The sequence below is a fragment of the Narcine bancroftii genome, chromosome 1 (genome assembly GCF_036971445.1).
Source record: "Narcine bancroftii isolate sNarBan1 chromosome 1, sNarBan1.hap1, whole genome shotgun sequence".
Taxonomy (NCBI): Eukaryota; Metazoa; Chordata; class Chondrichthyes; order Torpediniformes; family Narcinidae; genus Narcine; species Narcine bancroftii.
This window is the reverse complement of record NC_091469.1, coordinates 65703234-65726771: the sequence shown is the minus strand read 5'-3', so window position 1 is coordinate 65726771 and position 23538 is coordinate 65703234. Positions and strand designations below refer to the sequence as shown.

General features: G+C 41.8%; 1 protein-coding gene across 1 annotated transcript in view; it reads right to left on the bottom strand.

Annotated features, from left to right (window-relative positions):
* The window catches only part of shc3 (SHC (Src homology 2 domain containing) transforming protein 3), a 170300-nt gene that overhangs the window by 21308 nt on the left and 125454 nt on the right, over positions 1-23538 (bottom strand). The window contains exons 8-10 of the mRNA XM_069928732.1: positions 19971-20154; positions 17287-17383; positions 6415-6606 (exon numbers count right to left, since the gene is read on the bottom strand). Coding sequence (XP_069784833.1) covers positions 6415-6606; positions 17287-17383; positions 19971-20154 — 473 coding nt within the window. The remainder of the gene's footprint in view (positions 1-6414; positions 6607-17286; positions 17384-19970; positions 20155-23538) is intronic.

Genomic DNA, 23538 nt, shown 5'->3' with positions numbered 1-23538 from the left:
CAGAATCACAGTTTGCCCTGCAAGGAATAACAGCCGAGGACACTAAATTCTGGCACGTGGTCAGCGCCCTGGACCCTGCCATAGCAGTGAAAGTTGCCCTGTTTGTCTACAACCCACCTGTGGACAACAAGTTTTCAATGTTTAAATGATTTTTGATTGAGTCATTTGAACTTAGCTGACACGAAAGGGCCGTTTACATGCTTAACACGTAGGGCCTAGGTGATCGGAACCCCTCAGAACTGATGCAGGAGGTAGTGGCCCTTGCAGACGGACACACAAAGTACTTCCTGTTTGAGGCTCTGGTCCTTTCCAAGTTGCCGGTCCACGTTGCCGCCGCCATCTCCAACATGGACTTTGCCGAATCGCGCCTTGTGGTGAGAGAAGCAGACCAGCTCTTCCACACTCCGCAACTTGACTCCATACACATGCAGCAACTTGCGCAGTGGGAGAAACAGCACAAACTCGGCCACCTCATGCACCCCCATGGTGGCCATCGCAGCAGCCCAGCCACAACACAGCAACAAACCACTGCTACTACCACCACTGGTGGGGCTGTAATGCCTGCATCTTTTTAGGCAGAAAACCCAGTCCGAGGCAGGGAAACGAGCAAGCCGGCCACTATTAGTGGCCTCGGCGGTTGGCACCAGAAAAGGCCTGCTTTACCTTTGCGATGAGAAGGCCCAGTGGGAATTCCTGATAGACACCAGCGCAGAAATCAGCCTAGTTCTGCCCATGTTCTTTGAGCGGAAGAACAATGCCAGAAGCCTACCCCTACAGGCTGCCAACGGTTCAATCATCCCCACTTGTGGGACATGTTGCGTGACCATTCACACCGGGAATGCCGTTTTCAGGTGGGACTGAACTCAGATGGGACTGAACTCAGGTAGGCCAGGCTCTCCTAGGAGTGGATTTCCTCCAGGTGAAAAAACTCCTGTCGACCTCGACCAATGCCGCTGGTTAATGCCACCACCTTCCAGGTTTTCACCCTCACACTGCACCAATGCATTTTTCAGCCTTTGGGAGTCCACGCTCTCGAACAAAGCAAACACACTGCACTGCTCGCTGACTTACCCACTCTACTGGCCCCCAACTTCCATGATCCGGAACCAGCACACCACATTTAGACCACCGGACCACCCATGTATGCGCGAGCTGGCGACTGCCCTAAGATATGCTCTTCCAAGCCAAGGCTGAGTTTGCCACGACTGAGGAATTGGGGACCATCCACTCTTCTAACAGCCCATGCACTTGGCCATTACACACAGTCCCAAAGAACTCTGGTGGCTGACAGCCCATGCTCAATGATGCAACGGTACCAGACGTACATACAGGACTTTGCCACACAACTCCAAGGTGCCCAGATTTTTTCCAAAGTCGATCTGGTGAAGGGCTACCACCAGATCCCAGTGCACCAGGACAACATCTGGAATATGGCCATAATCACTCCGTTTGGCCTCTTCGAGCCATTCGGGCTGAAAAGCACAGCCCAAGTATTCCAAAGCCTCATGGACGTAGTGGCAAGAGGCCTGGAGGGGATTTTCGTGTACCTGGACGACATCCTCATGCCAGCCCAGATGCCAGGACCCACAAAGAACGCCTGTTTGCCCGGCTGAAGACATTCAGGCTAACTATCAACCTGTTCAAGGGCCAGTTTGGTTTGTCCACCATCAGCTTCCTTGGGCACCGCATCTCCAGTGAAGGAGCAACACAAAGTCGAGGCAATTTGGAACTTTCCCAGGCCCAAAACCCTCAAAAACCTGCGGGAATTCCTTGGGACTGTAAATTTCTATCATCACTTCCTCCCAGGAGCAGCAGCCACCATGCGGCCTCTCTTCAACCTCTTTAAGGCAGGTAACAAGCAGCCCAGATGCTCTGCAGAGGTACTCCAGGCATTCGAAGACACCAAAACAGCACTTTCCAAAGCCATGATCCTGGCAGACCTGGATCCAGACTTACCTCTGTCATTAACAACAGTCATCTCAGACCAGACAGTGGGAACAGTGCTGTAACAGTGGGTGGATCACCAGTGGTGGCTACTCGCTTTCTTCAGCAAACACCTCCAACCACCCGAGCTGAGGTATAGTGCTTTTCCTCGCTAACTGCTGGCAATGTACCTGGCCATACGCCATTTCTGGTACATCCTCGAAGGCTGTGTGTTCATGGCCTACACGAACCACAAACCGCTGGTGCAGGCGCTGGGCAAAGTCCCCTGGTCAGTGAAGCAATAATGGCATCTTTCATACATATCTGAATATACAAATGGACATCCGCTACACAGCGGGAAGTCCAACATGGTAGTTGACACCCTATCCAGGCCAATGATCTCCGAGGTGACAAGTGGCATCAACACAGTTCAGCTCACCTGGAACCAGGCTGAAGATACTGACACACAGACATACTGCACTGCCATCACCAGCCTACAAATTGAGGAGTTTGCGCTGGAACCAGGAGGCCCAAAACTCCTGTGCGATATGTCTACAGGCCACCCCAGGCCAATCCTGCCTGTGACCTGGAGATAGTGGGTATTCAATCAAATGCATGCACTCTCTCATCTTTCCATCCAGTCAACAGTCCACCTAATTTTGGACAGGTTTGTATGGCACAGGCTTCGGCGCGAAGTTTAACTTTGGGCAAAAACCTGTGTACAATGCCAGCGAGCCAAAGTCCATCAACACACTAAAGACCCAGTGCAACATTTCCCACCTGTAGCAGACAGGTTCAACCACGTGCATGTGAACATTGTAAGGCCCCTTCCCATCAGCCAGGGATGAGGTACCTTTTCACCATGGTTGACCACTTTACATGCTGGCCAGAGGCCTGTTCAAGGGCCTTTACCTCATAGTGAGTCACCTGTTTTGGTGTCCCTTCCCATATATCTTCGGTCCGAGGAGCCCAGTTTACCTGCTCCCTCTGGGCAACCATGGCCAAATTCTGCAGCAGCCAGCTACATCACACCATCCAATAGGATGGTAGAGCACTTTCACCTCCTCTAAAAGCAGCCCTCAAATAATGGCTGCATGGACCCAACTGGATGGATGAACTCCCATGGGTCTTGCTGGCCATCTGCACAACACCTAAAAAAGGCCTCCCCATCTCATCGGAGGAAATGATCTACGGCACACCACTCTCCATCCCAGGCAATGTCCTCTATGGAACCACCACTACAGTGGCTAAGGAACCACATCCTACCACTATCACAGGGCGCCAACCAGCCATGTTCCACAAGAACTCAAAGCCACTGTCTTTGTAAGACAGGGCAAACCAGGGCCCTTACGAAGGGCCTTTCAAGGTACTGAGAAGGGAGGGGGTTGTATATACTCTAGACATTAGAGGCAGGCATGGCATGTTTACAGTAAACTGCTTCAAGAAAGCTCACTTGGACTCTTCAGAGCCTTTCCCTGCCCCTACACTATGGTGCTGGGAGCACCTGCCCAAAGACAATCTCCCAAACCTCACCCAAAGAGACTGCAATTCCGCGGGGGTGGTGTAGCGGGCTGGGTCAATCCCACACACAATGGGCCAATTCACCATAGTGAACAGCCAATGTAGCAGGGCACAGGGGCTCCCCACCCCCCCCCCCCCCAACCACCACGCAGAAGTTCCAGGCTACAGGAATGCTTGCCAGGGGAGCAGCCAGGCCTGACAGCTGCATTATGACATCATTCCAGTGAGCCTGTCACATCCCCTAAAAAGGAACGCATATAGTTTGAATAAACGACAGTTACTGGTTTACTTGCTTGGTATGGACAGCATTTATTTCAGCAGTTCTGCCTTTAGCAGTGCTACAGCAGAAACAATGGGTCAACCAGTCCTGGTGATCTATTGCAGTGGACATAAGACAAAACTAAGTGTTCTTGCTACCAATGGATCAGATCAAACATCTAGAGTCCTAGCAACCTAGATGTAAATTTTGTGGCAAGGTGGAAAATTTATCAGCTAGCAGGAACATGTCCCTCTTCAAAGATGTCAGAGCCCAGCGTCCAAGAGCTAAAAACAAAGGCAAAGCATTTGCAATCCAGTTCTTTCAGAAGTAATGTATTGATGACCCACCTTGATCTCCTCCTGACATCTCCACTGGCACAGAAACCAGTCTTCAGCCAAGAAACAAGAAGTGGCTGACAGTTTACCTGCTCCCTCTGGGCAACCATGGCCAAATTCTGCAGCAGCCAGCTACATCACACCATCCAATAGTAGAGGCTATGGACTGGACAACATCCCAGATGTAGTGTGGAGCACCTGCACTCTAGAAATAATCCAAACAGTTCCAGCACTATATCTGTAATCACAAGAGCAGTAAGCGACTGGGTATTTGCAGTGAGTGACTCACCTGTTGACACTCCAAAGCCTTTCCACAATCTACAAGGTAGTCAGGACTGTGATGCTGTAGAGCTCGTCGAAAGAATCAAAGACTTGTTGATCCAAACCAAGGCTTTTATTAGCAAAAGACCGGAGCTCTTCACAGGTGGCCGACCAGTCCGGAATGATCCGACCTGGCTAGGGACACAACCCTTTAAGGCCCAGACAGTAGGCGTGGCTTAGCTCTCAGCCAATCGCTGTAAGCACAGTCTAGATACTGTATACACTATATACATTGGTGATAGATCTGTACTATCACAGATGCAATTATCTTTGAATGCCTAGACAAACAGCTCCAATTATATTGAAGAAACTCAATATAATCAAGGATAAAGTAGCCCTTTGATTGCTCACCGTGAGCATTCATCTCTTCCCCCACAATGTTCAGTAGCTGCATTGTGCATCATCCACAAAATCACAAAATGTACTTAATTGTTTCACTGAGGCCAGTTTGACAGCACCTGCCAAACACAGACCAAGAACAAGGGCAGCAAGTGCATGAAAAAAAATGCCACCTGCATTTTTCCTTTAAGTTGTGGATCAAAATAGTTCACAATTCCTTACACACTGATGGATCTAAACCTTAAATTTTGTCGTGTGAATATCTTCATTAGAAGACTCAATGATTCAAGGTGGCAGACAACCACCTCTTCGAGGGCAACGAGGAATGAACAATAAGCGTTGGCCCTGTCAGCAATGGCCATATTTGAAAAATATCAAAGGAAAGAAAAGCTGGAACACCTTTTATTCATATGTAGCATTTGACGACTAAATGTTGGAGGTTGTTCATTACCAAAGAACACTAGACCTACAGACAGCTGAAACAATGGTGAGGCTTCCTAACAGAGTTCATTATGTCATCTTCAGGCCCTGTGCAGCAGGATCATTTGAAGTCAATGCACTTGCACCCAGAATCACAGAAACATAGATATTTTGGCACAGGAGGAGGCTGTTTAGCTGATTGTGTTCTTGACACCCGTGACCCTTCTCACATTCCCTTTCACACATTAAAACATTCAGCAATTAAATGGCTTTACTAAGGTTAGTTCAATGGTTTTCTGAACTACTACAAACTATTTGTTAACGCCTTGAAATGATAATTATGCACCTACAGATTGTGCTTTCTATTTATACCATTCTCTTTGATACATGGTGGGTGGACAGCAAAAATGAAATGATATACATTTATTTCTAAAACTTTGCAGGGGATAATTAGAACATGTAACAACCTGGGAACTTTGTCACTGAAATTTTTGTGCTTATTAAGACCAATTGTAACATCAACAAATGTTCTGCCCGTTTCTGTATTCCCATCAGAAAAAGTGATCAATACTTTCAGAAGGTCACATGGTTGTTTGTTTCTGACTACAGCTTTTGAACTGCCTTTCACATCCTTTAGTGCAGTGGTTTTCAAACTTTTTCTTTCTACTCGCATACCACCTTAAGTAAAGGATTACTTAAGGTGGTATGTGAGTGGTAAATCACTGTTCGAGACCCATTTGTTATTGAAATATTTTGCTTGAGAAAAATTGTCATTGGGCCATTTCCTTTGGAGTTATGACACCGTGCACATAATGAGTCAATTAGGGACGATTAAAACAATGGTTTTCAAATTTTTTTTCTTTCTACTCACATACCACCTAAAGTAATCCCTTACTAAACATGGAGCACTTTTGACATATGAATTACTTAAGGTGGTATGTGAATGGGGAAAGAAAAAGTTTGAAAACCGCTGCTTTAGAGCAATATTAAATAGAATAATGCAAAATAAAATCCTTACAGGCACTGAGTTTTTTTTATTTTTGAAGTAAGCATCAACTAATGGATATTATCTCTCTAATTTTGTTATTTTCTGTTGGCCCAAAGTTTACAATGAAAGAACAACATATTAAACAAAATAATGATAGATTTATTGAGTGAATATCTGCTCATGACTATCCCAGTATAATCAAATGGAGATTTTTTAAAAACCTCCTTGAAATAATGGATTGCCCATTATTCTGACAATCATTCTTAAAAATTTTTGGAGGTAACAAAAGTAATAAAATATATACTTACTCATATCAAAGACATCTTTTATTGAGCTATCTTCACTGTTGCTTGATGACTTGGTGATCTCTCTGCTGAAGCTTGGATCTATTTGTAATGTGGCTAGATCGAGGTGTTGAGTGTTGACATATGTTGGACCTTCTCCATCTGTTGGCAAGTGAAGTCTCACCTCAGGCTGCACATACAAATCACTTGAAGAGCCTACAGATTTCAAGTGATGAAAATAAAAGGTCTAAGTCATTTTAGAATTGTAAATAAGCAGAAAGATTGAGACTATAGACAACTCAAAAATATGATATGTAGGGGAGTCTGCATTCCATGGTTTCTATCTGAAATCGTTTATATCAGTACAAATGTGATGTAAACTTCTTCTGCTTGCCCTTTTTCACATCTTAAAAAGAAAGTTCTGATAGTGCCATAGGGAACTCTGGACATTAGAGCACAGAAAACAGGCCCTTTAGTCTGTGCCGAACTATTATTCTGTCTAGTCCCTCTGATCTGCATGCAGTTCATAGCTCTCCATGTACCTGTCCAAAGTTGTCTTAAATATTAACATTGACCCTGCATTCACCACTTCAGCTGGCAGCTCATTCTACACTCGCATTACTGTCTGTGTAAAGAAGTTCCCCTTAATATTCCTCCTAAATTTTTCCTCTTTCGTCTTCTGGGTTGTATCTCACCTAACCTCAATGGAAAAAACCTACTTGAATTTACTCTATCTATATCCCTTATAAATTTGAATACATCAATCAGATTTCCCCTCATTCTTCTACACTCCAGGGAATAAAGCCCATGTAACTCAGTTCCGGAAGTCCTATAAACATCCTAGTAAATCTTGTCCGCACTCTTTCAATTCTATTGATATCTTTTCTGTAATTAGGGGATTAGAACTGCAAACTTTACTCAACTTGATCCACTATAATGGGCAACCAAGATTGTGTTTCCTTAACACTTTTGGGTGTATTTTATGGATTATTGGCAATCAATCTCAAAAATCACATTAGAACTTTCCTATCACATACTATTTCTTAGGTATAACCTATTTATGTGATTTCCTGTCATATTTTAGGTCTACTTCAAGCAGACAAAACTGTGAAGTGCAACATGACATTGAAAATTAATTTTCTGCATTCACACTTGGACTTCTTTGTGCAGTCAGTGACAAACATAGTGAAAGGTTTCACCAGGACATTGCAACCATGGAAAAGCAGTATCTGGGCCACTGGAATCCATCAGTGTTGGCTGATTATTGGATATTGACATAAGATGCATCAGATGCTGAGTACAAATGAAAATCAGCGGCAAAACATTTTTAGGTCAGTTGAACTAAGGCAATGTGTCAGCATCATTATGCGATTAAACATGCTAAATTCAATAAAAGTTAATTTAATATTTCTCTAACTTCCTACATGATATAGCAAATCTAAAATTATCTGTGAGTTCAGCTTGAAACTATTTATCATAATCTCCATTTTTTTAGGAAGCAAACCTTTTGAAAAATAAATTATTGTCCAGTGTTATTGGCTTTATATTTTCTACCAGCATTTGTTGTGAAATGCGGGACTACTTAATTTTCCAAAAATGAAAAAAGATAAAAGATCATCAACCAGAAAGGAAACAAAAACATTTTTAACAGATTTGCTCAAACGATCTCTGAAGAAAATGTGAAATCTTTTGTCTTCAGCCCAGTTTAAGCATCAGGAACTGCATCATGGAATGGGACTGCATGCGATTTTGCTTTGTTTCTGATCCAATTGCCCACTTTGAATTTTCTAATGACCCTGTTTCAAGAAATTGGAATTAGAGACAGCAGCAGAGAAAAATGGTATTCAACGGTCCTAGACTTTGCCTCCACTTCAAAAACCCAACTCCAATTCCTCATTCCTCTGTTACTAACTTGGCCATGCAGCAAGAATAAAAGCCAAGACATAATATGTAATAATATTATTTAAATTAAATTATTCCAAACTGCAAGTAAAATTAAACTTACTATTCCTGTTTTGCATGCACCTTTACTGGTGGAAGTTTATTAACTGCAGGTGAGCAGACTGTGAGTGATTGCAAGGGATTTACCTTAAGCCAGGGGTTCCCAAACATTTTAGCTAATGTAACCTTTTTGGCGAGCACTTGGAAATCGCAGAACCCCAATCAACAATTACAGTTTAAAAGACCCGGTATATATACACAAGCATAGTAAGAAAGTAAATAAACTTACCAGAAGTGGATTAACCCAGGCCTTAGGCTGAGCTTTAGTAAGGCTTTTCTGATCTTACACCACCATGAGTCTGGGCTGCCCCCGGTGCCCCTCACTGCCTGCCATGGCCCAAGCCACCCCTGCTGACCCTCGATCTCCAGCGAGGGCTTGGTGTTATGAGCCCAAAGGAGCCAAAAACCCAGCAGCAATAGAAATTCACCAAGACAAGTGGTTACTGAAACAAAAGTTGCTTTTAATTATCTTTAAATATGTAAACAGGATCAAACTTTGACTTATTACTATTAACCTAACTTAGCTGCCTTCTAATTCTAAGCAGACATGCATGTAATGTGTGTGTAAGTTCAGAAAAGTTATTTAATTCACAGTCCAATCTCATTCCTCACTCCTCCGAGTTCACTGGTTGCAGGTAATTCTTATACTGTGCACAGAATTTAACATTTATGAATTTCACCAGGCTTTGGTGCTTGAAAAGTAAATGGTTACCACTCAGAAAGGTTCTTGTCGGTTTTCAGAGTGAGATTTGTTGTTCACTGGACACAAATTGATTCCTTTCAATCAGCCACTTCAATGTCTTGCCGAAGAAACTTGCCCCATCAGAGTTTACCAGGTGATAACCTTTCTTTCAGGTCACCACAGAGTTCTTTTTCTGTTTCCTTTATTTCAAGTGAAACATTATACAGTCAGCCATCTCCTCTTGTGTGGACCACAAGGGCTTTGAACAGTCTTAACTAAGAACTCACAACCCATCTTCAAAATGGGGTTTTTCCACAAGCTTGCCAGCTTGTCCTGTTCCAGTCCCAGCTGCTGCTGCTGAACTGTAGAACTGAATTCTCTTTCTCTCACTCAGAGAAAACCACATGACCCTCTTAGAACAGCCAACTGCACTCAGATAGACCGTGGCTCCAGACCTAATCTTCCGAGTTCGTTCATCTGTTGCTTTCCAAACAATAATCCATTATTCCACAGCATGTTCAATTAATGACCCACTTATGAAGTCCTTATAGGCATCCTTCAAAGTTTTTGTAAAGGCACCCAGAGCCTGGACTGTCTGGCTTGAGCAGAGCTCTGGCTTTTTAAATCAGATCTGTTTTGAATTGTTTGTATGTGACCAACACGAGAAAACCTGCCACAATTTGTCTCCTTTAAAAAATATCTATATACAATATAAAATATAACATAATCTGTCACATTGGCCACCTGTATGCCACTCGTGACTGGCCTCTCATTTAACTGTACTGGTCACTGGTCAGACACTGCCAGCTGCGCACCCCTCCTGTTGTCCACTTACTGCAGATGACAGACTGGACACTGGTATTTCGGAGCTCCCTCCTCACACACACCACAAATCATCATGCCGCCACTGCCAGCTCCCAGAAACCACCACGCACATCACCCCAGCAAAGGCACAGTGCTGACTCTGGCCCACAGTCACTGGCTTCACATCCACAGAGTTGGGGTGTTGTAGAACACCACACATGCTCCTTAAGTCACTTCCGAGTTGTGACTGCACTCTCAATTTCCTTCAGAGGAGATAAGGAGCATTCTCACCATGGGATTTCTGGGCATTTCTCGTGGGCGTGAAATGGCCGCTGTGCTGTTTGGTGTTCTGTGATGTTTGCCCCAGTCACTTTTTAAAAGACCAAGTGCCCCAGGTTTCCTGAGTCTGGTTTGGTTCCCTTTCACCACCCCTCCCACCCAGTGCAGCCACCATCTTGTCTTCCCCCAAAACAAATTGAATTAAAGACAGAGGTAAAAAAGTAATTTAAAGAAAAACAGGTAGATTGTTATTACTCCCTGTCATTTTTTCCGTGGAACCCTTACACCTTTCTGTGGAACCCAGTTTGGGAAATGCTGCCTTAAGCAGTTCTGGTGTCTACAGGACCTGGTGTCATCTCATAAAACTTTGGTTAGGCCACACTTGGAATATTGTGTTCCCCATTAAAGAACAGACTTTGTGGCTTTCAAAAGGGTACAGAGGAGATTTACAAGGATGCTATGTGGATTAAAGAGTCTGAACTATTGGGACTGGCTGGACAAACTTGGCGAGGTGCCTGAATGAGCTACAAGGGTAGTGGTAGATGCAGATACACAATAACACTAAACAGGCTTCTGGAAAGACACATGAATATCGAAATCAGCAAACCACACACTCTGTTCTTGCTGCTGCCATCAGGAAAGAGATAAAGGTACCAGAAGACTCACCCCACCAGGTCAGGAACAGCTGCTACCCCTCCAACATTAGACTCCTCAATGACAAACTCAATCAGAGGCTCATTTAAGGACTCTTACTTGTGCGCTTTATTGATTTTCTTTTTGTTTTCTTTGATTTGAACAGTCATTTTGTTTATGTTTGTTATCTGTTTACAGATTTTTTTGTTTGTTTACGTTTTATGCTGTGTACACTTTATTTTTTTCGCTACCAATTAATTCTGTGGCACCCACAGGAAAAAGAATCTCAGGGTTGTATGTGATGTCATGTATGTACTCTGACAATAAATTTGAAATCTGAATATACAGGGAATGGAGAACCACATGCAAGCAAGAGATTCAGTTTAATTTACCATCATGTTCAGTGCAGACACCATGGGCCAAAGAGTCTGTTTCTGTGTGGTACTGTTCTATGTTCCTTGTATTTCAATATGGGTGGTAATATTCCAGGATACCTGACTTACAAACAATAGCAAGAACACTGGTGGAATGAAAGTAACACAAATATCATCTTCAGAGAGGAGAGAAGGTATATGTCCCTCAGAACCAACACCATTTCCCTGGAGCGATGCTTCAATAATATTTGTGGAGATCAAATACCTGGACTGAGGTGAGACCCAATGATCCTTTCAAGTATGGAGACCTGAAGACCTGGTGCCAGTGGTCTGAGTTTCCACTGCAGCCCTCAGGTTTGGTTGGCTGCTGTTTGCGTTCCAGTGGAGGGAATAGTTTTCTTATAGCCTATTATGGCTCCTTCCTCAAGTGTGTTGTACAGGGTGACCACATCTTCTTTTCTGAAAATATTAGACCTAACCTCTGTGGAAAACTCATTTCCTGGTGGCTGCTAGACTTCTCTACATTCATTGACATTGCCCACAAAGTTTCTGGCAAATCTGCCAATATACTTTGATGTATGAATCAATCAGAATTTTTCTGCAACTTTGTCCTCTGAGGTCTTTATCTGAGTTCTCACTAGCAGAACCATGTGGGACCCTATCACCCTGAGAAGTGACACGTGTTTGAATTGTGTCAAACCCTATGCAATGCATCCTCTGATGGGTGACTCACCAGACACAGATCCCTTCTCTATGTTATCCTCTAACTTGTGCATGATGTCACTATAGAGCAGTGGTTTTCAAACGTTCCCCCTAAAATCATATTCCACCTTAAGCAATTCCTATGCCATTAGTGCTCTGTGATTAGTAAAGGATTACTTAAGGTGGTATGTGAGTGGTTAAAAAAAAAGCGTTGAGAACCACAGCTCTAGACCCAATTGTTATTGAAATATTTTGCTTGAGAAAAATTGTCATTGGGCCATTTCCTTTGGAGTTATGAAACCATGGACATAACGAGTCAATTAGGTATGATTAAAACAGTGGTTTTCAAACCTTTTTCTTTCCATTCATATACCACCTTAAGCAATCCCTTACTAATCACAGAACAATTATGGCATAGGGAATACTTAAGGTAGAATGTGAGTTTAGGGGGGCAGTTTGAAAACCACTGCGAAAGAATGGCCATCTTCATGGTCATAAAATAGATGAAAGTTGCATTGCGGTGAGGCAGAGGACAAAGGATGAAGAACATTTACAATGGGCGCAATGTTGACAAATGCAGGATCATCCATTTTGGAAGAAAAAGATAGTAGATCAGATTATTATTTAAATAATGAAATATTTCAGCATGTTGTTGCGCAGAAAGACTTAGGATTGTTTGTGCATGGATCACGAAAGTTTGGTTTGCAGGTCATCAAGAAGGCAAATAGAATATTGGCCTTCATCGCTAGAGGGATTGAATTCAGAGCAGCGAGGTCCAGCTGCAAGTGTAAAGGTAGTAGTGAGACTGTACCTGGAATGCTGCATGTAGTTCTACTTTCCTTATTTTAGAAAGGATGTAGAGGGGGGAATCACCAGGTTGATTCTGGGGTTGAGGGGACTAGTCTGTGAAGACAGGTTGAGTAATCTGGGACTATACTGGTTGGAATTTAGAAGAATTTGAGGGGATCTTTTAGAAACATAAAATTATGAATGGAATTGCTAGGGGCAGAAAATTTGTTTCCATCAGTAACCAATACTAGAGCCTCAGGATTTTTGGGGGGCGGTGGGGGGGAAATGGGTTGCATATATTTAAGTCTAAGTTGAAGAATTGCTTTTCACAGAGTTGCTACTTTCTCAGAAGTCTGATGAGATTTGGCATATTGTGGAATGTGCTATCAAAACTCTACAGGTCCACTGTGGAACTGACGGGCTACATCACAGTCTTGTTTGGTAATTTGAGTGCCCAAAAATGCAGCAGAGTGCAAATTGTAGCAAACATAGCTTGGTGCATCACAGGCCCTCACCTCCCAGCCATGGAAGACATCTATGAGAGGCAGCCAACATCATAAATTATCCCCACAACCCTGGTCGCAACCTCTTCTCATTGCTGCATTTGGGTAGAAGCTACAGAAGCCTGATCACCTGCAAATCAAGGTTCAAGAATATTTTCTTTCCAACATCCATCAGGTTCTTGAACTTCCCCTTGTTACACTAATTATGGACTACTCTGACACCATAAAAATGACTAATGGCACTATTTATTTTGCACTGTAGTAACTGTAAATATTTATTATTTATCGTTGATATGTATTATCTCTTTTTAACTTAATTTAATGTATCCTATTGTAATATTTTTATTAAGTACTTGTTCAGCTGTAGCAAGAAAGAATTTCAGTGCTTATGTACATTATATAATCAGTATGACCGTTGAGTAAAAAGCAATCCACATGATTGCCATTCCATACACAGTAACATTCATTCCCTTCGCCTTGTGCAGTGTGGCTACAAAGTGTACCATCTACAAACTACATTGCAATTACTAACCTCAGCTACTCCAACAGCACTAGCAAACCAACAAAATAAAGGGCAAGGGTTTCTAGCACATGGGAAGGTCTGACCTGTACAAACAGAATAGGCTGCACCTGAACTGGAGGGGGACCAATATCCTGGTGGGCAAGTTTGGTAGAGGCATTAGGGAGAGTTTAAACTAGTTTGGCAGAGGGGTGGGAAGCTGAATGTGAGTGTAGAGAATAAGGCAGAAGGTCAAAAGCATGATGCTATGTGTTCTGAGTTTGTGAGGAAGGACAGGAGGGGATGAAACGTAAATGTAGTCAGTTAGAGGGTTTGAAATGTGCCTATTTCAACACAAGTAGTATTAGGAATAAATGGGATGAACTGACATCATGAATCAGTACGTGGAACTACAGGTAATCCTCGACTTCTGACCTACACAAATTAAGTCCACCTGTACATACGACCAAATTTAAAAAATTCTTTGTCAAAACTACTGTACAGGTATATATTTTGTATTATTCGGTGGTCTGCATTCCCTGTTGGCAGCCCGAGGTCCTCAATCCCTGTCTTACGGCCACCCGAGTTACAACCAATCTTTTGGTCCCAATATGGTCATGTTGGGGACTCCATGTACTATGTTGTGGTCATGAGAGACTTGGCTGGAGGAAGGGCAGGATTGGCTGATGCAGGTACCAAAGTTTAGGCATTTTAAAGGAATAGAATGAGAGGTAAGGTGGGGGGGATCATTTTTATGGCCATGGATACTATCACGGCTATAGAAAGGGAGGACTCTGCAGAGGGAGTGTCTAGGGAGATGATGTGAGTGGAAGTCAGAAATAGGAAGTGAGCAACCACAGTGCTGGGAATAGTCTATAGGCCCCCAAATAGCCCTCAGGACACTGAAGAAAAGATAAGCACACAGATTTTGGAATGGTGCAGGAAATACAGGGTTGTTGTTATAGGAAAGTTCAACTTCCCTAATATTGACTGGCACTTTCTGACTGCAAGAGGAATAGATGGGGCTGTGTGTTAAATAAGGGATTCCTGATACAACGTGGACCAGCCAACGAGATGAGAGACCATACTGGATCTAATTCTGTATAATGAGCCTGATCAGGTAGGGGAGCATTTTGATGAGAGCGACCACAATTGCCTAAGCTTTAGCATTGCTATGGATCACCTACGGCTCCTAGAACGCTTCCATCAGCGCTGTCTCCGCTCCATCCTCAACATTCATTCGAGTGACTTCATCACCAACGTCGAAGTACTCGAGCTGGCAGAGTCCGCAAGCATCGAATCCACGCTGCTGAAGACCCAACTGCGCTGGGTGGGTCACGTCTCCTGAATGGAGGACCATCGCCTTCCCAAGATCGTGTTATATGGCGAGCTCTCCACTGGCCACCGAGACAGAGGTGCACCAAAGAAGAGGTACAAGGACTGCTTAAAGAAATCTCTTGGTGCCTGCCACATTGACCACTGCCAGTGGGCTGATAAATTGCCTCCAACCGTGCATCTTGGCGCCTCACAGTTCGGCGGGCAGCAACCTCCTTTGAAGAAGACCGCAGAGCCCACCTCACTGACAAAAGACAAAGGAGGAAAAACCCAACACCCAACCCCAACCAACCAATTTTCCCTTGCAACCGCTGCAAACGTGCCTGCCTGTCCCGCATTGGACTTGTCAGTCACCAACAAGCCTGCAGCAGACGTGGACATACCCCTCCATAAATCTTCGTCCGCGAAGCCAAGCCAAAGAAGGATCAGAATAAAAGAAAATGAAATGGGAAAGTGTTTAATTGGGGAAGGGATAATTACAATGGGATGAGGCAGGCCAATTGGAAACAGATGTTCAAGGGTGAAAGCACAGAACTAATGTGAAGGAAGTTTAAAAACCACTTGTGCTGGGTTTGTCCCATTGGGACAGGGAAAAGATGGTAAGAAAAGTGAACTATGGTTGATGAAACTGGTGAGGCAGCTAGTCAAGAGGCAGAAGGAAGCATACATTAGATAGAGGAAGCAGGAAAGAAGAAGGGCTCATGAGAAGTATATGGGGAGCTTGAAGGGGGCATGAGAAAGCTTTGTCATGAAGAATTAAGGAGAACCGCAAGGCAGTTTATGTGTATGTGAAGAACAGAAGGATGATGAGAATGAAGGTGAAGCCGCTAAAGAATAAAGGAGGCACAATGTGCCGAGAGGCGGAGGAGGTCCTAAATGAATACTTTGCTTAATATTCATGAGAAAAGGACCTTCATCAGGGTGAGGTTGGAATAGCACAGGCTTGTGAGCTGGATGATGTTGAGATAAAGGAAGAGGAAGCTTTTGATTTTCTTTGGACATAATATACTCCAGGTTGCAGTGGGAAGTGAGGGAAGAGACAGCGGGGGCAGTGGGTACGATCTTTGAGTTCTCTTTGGCCAGAGGAGAGGTGCTGGAGGATTGGAAAATGGCATCTGTAGTTCCCTTGTTTTAGAAAAAAAAGGTAATAGGGAGAATCTTGGGAATTATAGACTGGTGAGTCTTACATCAGTGGTGTGCAAACTATTGGAGAAGAGTGTTAAGGATAGGATGTATGAGCATTTGGAGAAGTGCAGTCTACTCCAGGATAGTCAGCATAGCTTTGTAAAGTGATAGTCATGTCTTCCATGCATAATTGGGTTTTTTGAGGGGGTAAAAAAGGAAATTGATGAGGGTAGGGCATTAAGTGTGGTCTGAATGGATTTTAATAAGGCATTTGACAAGGTTTCTCGGGAGATTAAATAGGATACAACAGAAATAATAACAAATTTGACTGAAATATTGATTAGACCACTGCTGGGGAACTGCTTTGCTTTAAACATGAGGAATGAAAAGAACATAAAGCTTATATTAATCATATGTTGATAGAAATCGACAATTACAAGAAAAACTTCAGTTAAGACTTAAAATGTGCATCTTCTTTCTATGTGAAGGCCGAGATCAAATTTATTAAGGAATAATACAAAGTGTTTTGGTACATGATTGGGGAAACAAATATTCACTCTCTACATCATGATATTGATTAATTGAAAACTGCTTTTAGAAAAAATGAGATCTGTTGGAAATAATTTTCATATTTAGGGAACTGTTTAAGTATGGAATCATTTGCTACAGAGATAGTTGGTTCAAAGGAAAAATAAGAAGTACCTGAATTATAGTAAAATTTAAAAAAACATGCAAGAGAAATTAGGTTGCGAGGTTAGTTTATGATGGCTCTTGCAAATACTTCTTACTGGACTGAATGACATCCTTTTGTGATGCTTTGATATTTTTCTAATGTGCACCAGCTCTGCTGAAGGATGAGGTTTTATCTCCTGTTTTTGAAAAAAAAAATTGTCTTTGATGAAGAGGGAAAAATAATAGCAGGCAAGGAATTTGCGGTGATTATGTCACACTGTGACACCTTGATTTATTTTACAGCTGAATGCAATGATATTGAGTGAAACGAAGCTTATTTACTGAGTAAGGACATGTCATTTCTGTGCTTTAATGACATTATCAATAAGGATGCCCTCAAATCTTCCTAACTGAGAGGATCGTTTTGCATTACAACTTTCTCTTTACTGACTTTTGTTATGTATGCATAAATTAACTCAATGCCAGCTATTTCGTTACCATATCTGGTGAGTGCATGTCTCCAGTCTTCACCATGATCCTCATCCAGGGGCTGGCCTTGGTAGTAGTTTTGATTTTGTCCTATGGTCAACACTGGCTACAGTAACAAAGTAAAATTGTTCAACACTAAGTGTTCCAAGCGTAAAATAACATAGAGCAAGAAAGATTAAAAGCAAACATTTCCCTATTTGGAATGATGCTTGCACATGGAATTTAACCAGAGTTTTATAGTGGTACTCCACTCAATTGTAGTCCAATTACTCTGAAACATGTTAATAGCTTATAAAATTTGATCTTGTGTGCATTCACTTACCTTCAATGGTTTTTACATGTTAAATCCCAACTCCTACATCTATCCTTAAAGACCTCTAATTTTCCAAACTCCTTTTGTAAGAAGCAACTATTAGTAAGTGGAATTTGTAAGGAGTTTGTACATTTTCCCTCTGTCTGCATGGGTTTTCCCTGCAGGCTCCGGTTTTCTCCAACTGTTCATTGTTGGTTAATTGGGTGTAATTGGGCAGCATGGGCTCATGGGCTGAAATGGCATGTTACAGAGCTGTATGTCTAAGTATAAACTTAATTTAATACTGTTACAGCACCAGCGATCCATGTTTGAATCCGGCATTGTCTGTAAGGAGTGTGTTTGATCTCCCCATGTCTGCATGGATTTCCTCCAGCTACTCTGGTTTCCTCCCACACTTCAAAACATGCAAGGATTGTAGGTAGAATTGGGATGTTTGGGCAGCACTGGTTCATGGGCCAGAATGGCCTGTTTTCATTCTATATCTAATTTTTAAAAAAAATCAATCTTAGTTTTGATATCAGTCTTGATATCGACCATGTAAATTTTCCTGCATTTTCCCCAGTACCTCTGCATATTTTTGGCAAATCAATATTCCGAGTATGATTTAAACAAGGTTCGAACATAAGGAACAGGTCCTTTGGCCCAAGATTCTATCATTTAACCTTATCTCCCTGTTTTTCTTCTACCCCTTCACATAAGAATCAAACTTTTGTTCACTTACACTAACCAGGGTTGTCTTTATCTTTGTGTCTTTTATCATCACTGCTCCAGATCCCTGTTCTTCCATCCCATGTAAACTCTTAGTTCCATAAAGTATGGGACTTTCTTTTTCCAATTACAAAAGTTTACCTTCTCACACTTCTATTTAATTAAATTTATTTTGCAGTTACGTGGCTTTTCTGCATTTATTGTTACTTTTCAGTATTTAATCACAACGTTAATTGCAGCACTCAATTGCATTTCCAGTTTTTGAGTCTGAGTTGTGAAACAGTGAACTGTGGACCAAGCATCAATACTTGTTCAACACTCCTTTTTTCATCATATAGTCAACCTGCTAACCATTCTATTTATTCCCTGATTCCAAGCTATCTGAATTTGTTCAAGGGCCTAAGATACAGCCCTCATCAAACGACATTTTGGAAATCCAAATTTATATCCACAATATGACTGTTATCTAGAATTTATGTTGCTTTACTGATGAATTCAATAAAGTTGATCAAGCATTTAAAACTCAAGCTGAATATTCCAATAATTTTCCATTTTGTTACTTTAAGAGTCCATTTTCTTTCCCATCTCGGTGGCTATCTAAAGCTTGGAATCTTAATTTAAAAAAAATCAGTAAGAATGTTTGTAATTCCACTTTGCTTAGCCACAGAAGAGAAAGATGGTTCCTGCTTTTGATTACCATTTGACAAACCATAAATCTGTAGATGTTAGATATTAACCCCACATTAGAATAATCCATTGTTATTCACTGTATAATTCCACACAATGCAAGAAATTTCTTCACAAGGCCCATTTAATTTATACTGGCTGATCAGAATAACCCCATTCCTCCACTAGCTGCAAGGAAATAAATTTTACATGCCAAAGAAAACAATTTGCCAGAGGAACTCAGCAGTTCAAGCACCATGGGGAGAGTTGGGCGGGGTGGAATTCTTGAAGAAACCTCATGATGAACTAGCAAACCAGAGATACAAAAGACAGCAGATGCTGGGATCTGAGGGGAAAGAAAAAAAGCAATATGCTGAAGGGACTCAATGCGTCAAGCAACATTAAAGAAATTTATTTTTGTTCCACTGATGCTGCTTGGAGTTGTTTTGCTTCAGATCCCTGCATCTGCTTTCTCTTGAGTCTCCATTGAGCTTGACTTGCTGGTCACTGAGCTGCTCAAAGATTTATACATGAACAAAATGTCCTTGAACCATATTCAGGGTAATGGTAGGAATCTTGATTCTACTCTAATATTTGGCATCTCTTGGGCCTTGTTGACATGGTCTGAGTCATCAAAAACTACAGATTAAATCAATGCACTTTAGTAAAATTGGGATGATTTGTTACCTTTTCATCTTCACCTATGATGTCACTGGTGAAGCAAATCTCCCTTTAATCAGAGAAAATTAATGTTTGCTTTGGAAGAGACTTCGAAAATGAAGTTATTGAGCATGGATTTTCTCAGCCATTCTGACATATTTGCTTTTATAATTATGGTTTTAAATGCTACTCTGCACTTACTTGAACTTATGGCACTGTAATGAGACTTGATTTTAATCTTAAAATCAAGTATGAATAATCCCATTTTTTTGGATATATTTCACCAAACAAGCAACACTATTAAATTTCAAACATAAAAAAATCAATTAGAGAAAAAATAACAAACCTGGTTAGCATCAAGGGGGTGTGCGGGCAGAATCTGATTCACCCCTAGATGAAGAACTTCCCGAAGTCGGACATCGATAAACCCACCAGGAGGAGGGACCTTCCCTGGAATACTGTTGTAATAGGGATGTTCTGTTACTTTTTCATCTTCACTGAACCAAAGGGATTCTTCCAGATTTGGTATTCTGCATAAATTTAGAAGATGGTTGATGTATTGAACAAAGAAAATTACATTATTATAACCTCCACAAAATCATATCAGAAATATTGCAATGCCAGCTCCTGATATTAAATGTCTTGAGAAAAAGGGTATTTCTTTTGTCCCTAGAAAATTATATTCCTTGTTTCTGAAACCAATGAGCCTGAAGTAGAAACTGGTCTTTGACACAATTGTGTTTTGGACTAAATCTGAGCTAAGAAGCCAAATCTTGTGGGATTGTTCCCTGCACTTGAAGAATGTGGGTCATATGTATAGCCCTAAAATGGGCTCGTTGATATTCAAGAATGCCTGAGACCCACCTATTCAATGTGGTTCCCTTTTGATGTACCAATACTGACACATTTTCTGCTTGGCCTTTCACTTTCTAATCTGGTCTAACTAGTAGTTGTTACAGAGTTCATTGTGATTCACAGCTAAAGAGTTTGTGTGATTGTGATAAAGCGGTATAGTCTTCCTGCTCTTTTGAACTTCTCTGGGTCACTACCAGCTCACTTTCCCTCCTCCCCCTTTATTCACCCCTCAGGATCAAACTCATGGCAACAGTTGGTGAGACAGCTGGTTCAAACTGATCCTCTTTAAATCCTCAGAATCAACATCTGCTGCTCAGCATAAATATACTGATGAGGACACTTCCAATTTGATTGACTCATCATTTAGTGTATTAGACAACCCGTAGAAGAATTTCTCAATCCAATTTGACAGTATTGCAAAACAAACCTAAGTGATTCTATAGTCCTTTTCATACCGCTGATGAGCGGTGACCCTACTTGGACCCAGGTGAAATTCCCGGGAAGGCAGGACCTTCCAGGCCTTTCACACTGTGGTCCAAATTCCCTGGAATTTGCCCACTCTGGAAATTTAGGGGGTCCTGCTCCCAGCAATGATGCACTGAGGGTACTCTAACTAGAGTTCTCAGGATCTCAGAATTGGAGCTTTATGTCACTCCCGTTGTTCAATACCGACCTTCACTGATGTGTGAACTGGATATGGGGTGTTTATTTCATCATCACACTATTACATGTGTCTTTAAAGCATTTCTTTACCCAGTTTTCCAATCAGCATTGAATAAGATTCAGATTTAGTGATATGGTCCAAATGTTCAATGAGATGACCCCCAGCACCACTCCCCCCCACCCCCCCCCCCCCCTTGGGGCCACTTCAGGACGTAGCTACGATCAATGGCCAAATTCATTACCTATAATCCCTCATGCAGCTGGAATCGCTCTGGGAAATGCTTGGGGATTATGGGTAACGAGGATGGCCATTGATCTTGCATTTGAGCTGCTTGTCACAACATCCTGAAGTGGCCCCAAAATGACCTGCTGTTGTCAGATTCTTTATTTTAATTGCCTACGAAATACAGCACTCAAGTGCTAACACCACGATTCTTCTCCTGCTTGACCATTTGGCTTTTCACTCCACAGAAAGAGGCTGATCTGGGAAAATTATCCAGGTCTGCAGCCCTACCTGGGTAATTTTCCAAGGCCGACGTTTTCACTCCACCAGTTCACAGGAGAGTTCCTGGGAAAACTTTCCGGGAATCCCCATTTTACACAGCAGTGTGCTAAGGCCTAGTGAGATAGATCAACTTGCATTTGCTGATTACTTTTCTTTTTGCCAATGAATACAATCAATTATAGTTTATTTCTTTGCCCTCTAGCTTCATATTTCTTCCACCCTTTAATTCCTTATCCATCCTGTTATTTGTGTATATATCCATAATCCCTTGGAACAACATAAGTGGAGCTGAGCCATTTTTAAAAAAAATTAAGCATATGATTAACACCTTAAGGATGCAGTATGCTATTTGCAGTTATACAGGCACAAATCTCTCGTTATAGCAGCATATTTCATGAGTCAATAATTGGTTCTCTACTGATGAATATACAACAGTATTTTTTTGGCAGCCTATGTCACCTTCTTCTCTTCTACACAAGCAGTCTGATTTAAAGAGCAATTTTTTTGATAGACAAATTCCATAGACAGTTTCAAAGGCTCATGAATGATTTGATCCAGTGTGGCTCCTGGAAAGCAAACACTGAATTCAGATGCTTATGATGAACTACATGAGAAGCTACTTTGCAATATCCGATAAATATATTGGAAAAATCATGTCGACAACTGTATGGTCTACAACGTGGTGAGAAGAGACTCTCTGCTGTTGAGAAATCACAACCAGAGCAGGAAACAAAGGATAAATATGAGAAAAGTGTATTTATTAACCCTTGACCAGTGATTTCTTTGCTCATTGCTTTTTATACTTTGTAGAGTAACGAATTGCTGAGGAACAGCAGCTGACACTTTAAATAGAATACGGTATTCCACCCATTATTGTAAATTTTTCAAAGTTATCATACTTTGCAAAATACTGCAATATCTGAACATCTCTCCGGCACTGTCATTATAAGTGCATTTTGAAGGTGCAGCAGTAATATTTGAGTTTGTCAGATCAATTTTTACAAGCAAAACAAACCTGTTTTAAGTTGCTGTAATTAAATTAAACAGCACATGTAGAGAGGAATTCAAATTCTCCCTCCCTGAACCCTGCAATAGTCTCAAGGGTAGTCTCAAGTTTAAGATTGTTTGGTGGGCTAGTGATGGCAAATTGAATTCAAGACCAGTTACATCGATTGACATAGTAGGAAGCAAACTTATTGCAATGGGGACTCAATGAGAATAGTAATTCTACGAGGCCCTTTGGGTAGGAGCGATCACAATATGATCGAATTCTCACTCGACATGGAGAATGATGAAATTAAAACCGAGACTAAGGTCCTGAATTTAAATAAAGGGAATTATGATGGTATGAGATGGGAGTTGAGTAAGATTGATTGGGTGGTGTTTATGGGGGAGTTGACTGTGGATAGACAATGGAAAGCATTCACAGATCTAATGGAGAAATTGCAAAATTCGTTTATACTGGTTTGGCATAAAAATAAACCAAAAAAGGTGACTCAACCGTGGATAACAAGGGAAATTAGAGACAGCATTAGGTCCAAAGAGAGAGCATATCAATTGGCCAAACGAAGTACCACAACTGAAGACTGGGAGCAGTTCAAGATGCACCAAAGGAGGACAAAGGGATTAATCAAGAGAGCAAAAATAAATTACGAAAGTAAGCTTGCGGCAAATATAAAAACCGATTGCAAAAGCTTTTATAAATATGTCAAGAGGAAAAGATTGGTGAAATCCAGAGTAGGTCCTTTGCAGTCGGAATCAGGGGAATATATAATGGGGAATAAGGAAATGGCAGACCAATTAAATTCTTACTTTAGTTCTGTTTTTACAAGAGAGGATACAAATAACCTCCCAAGGATGTTGGGAAACATAGAGACTAATGCAAGGGAGG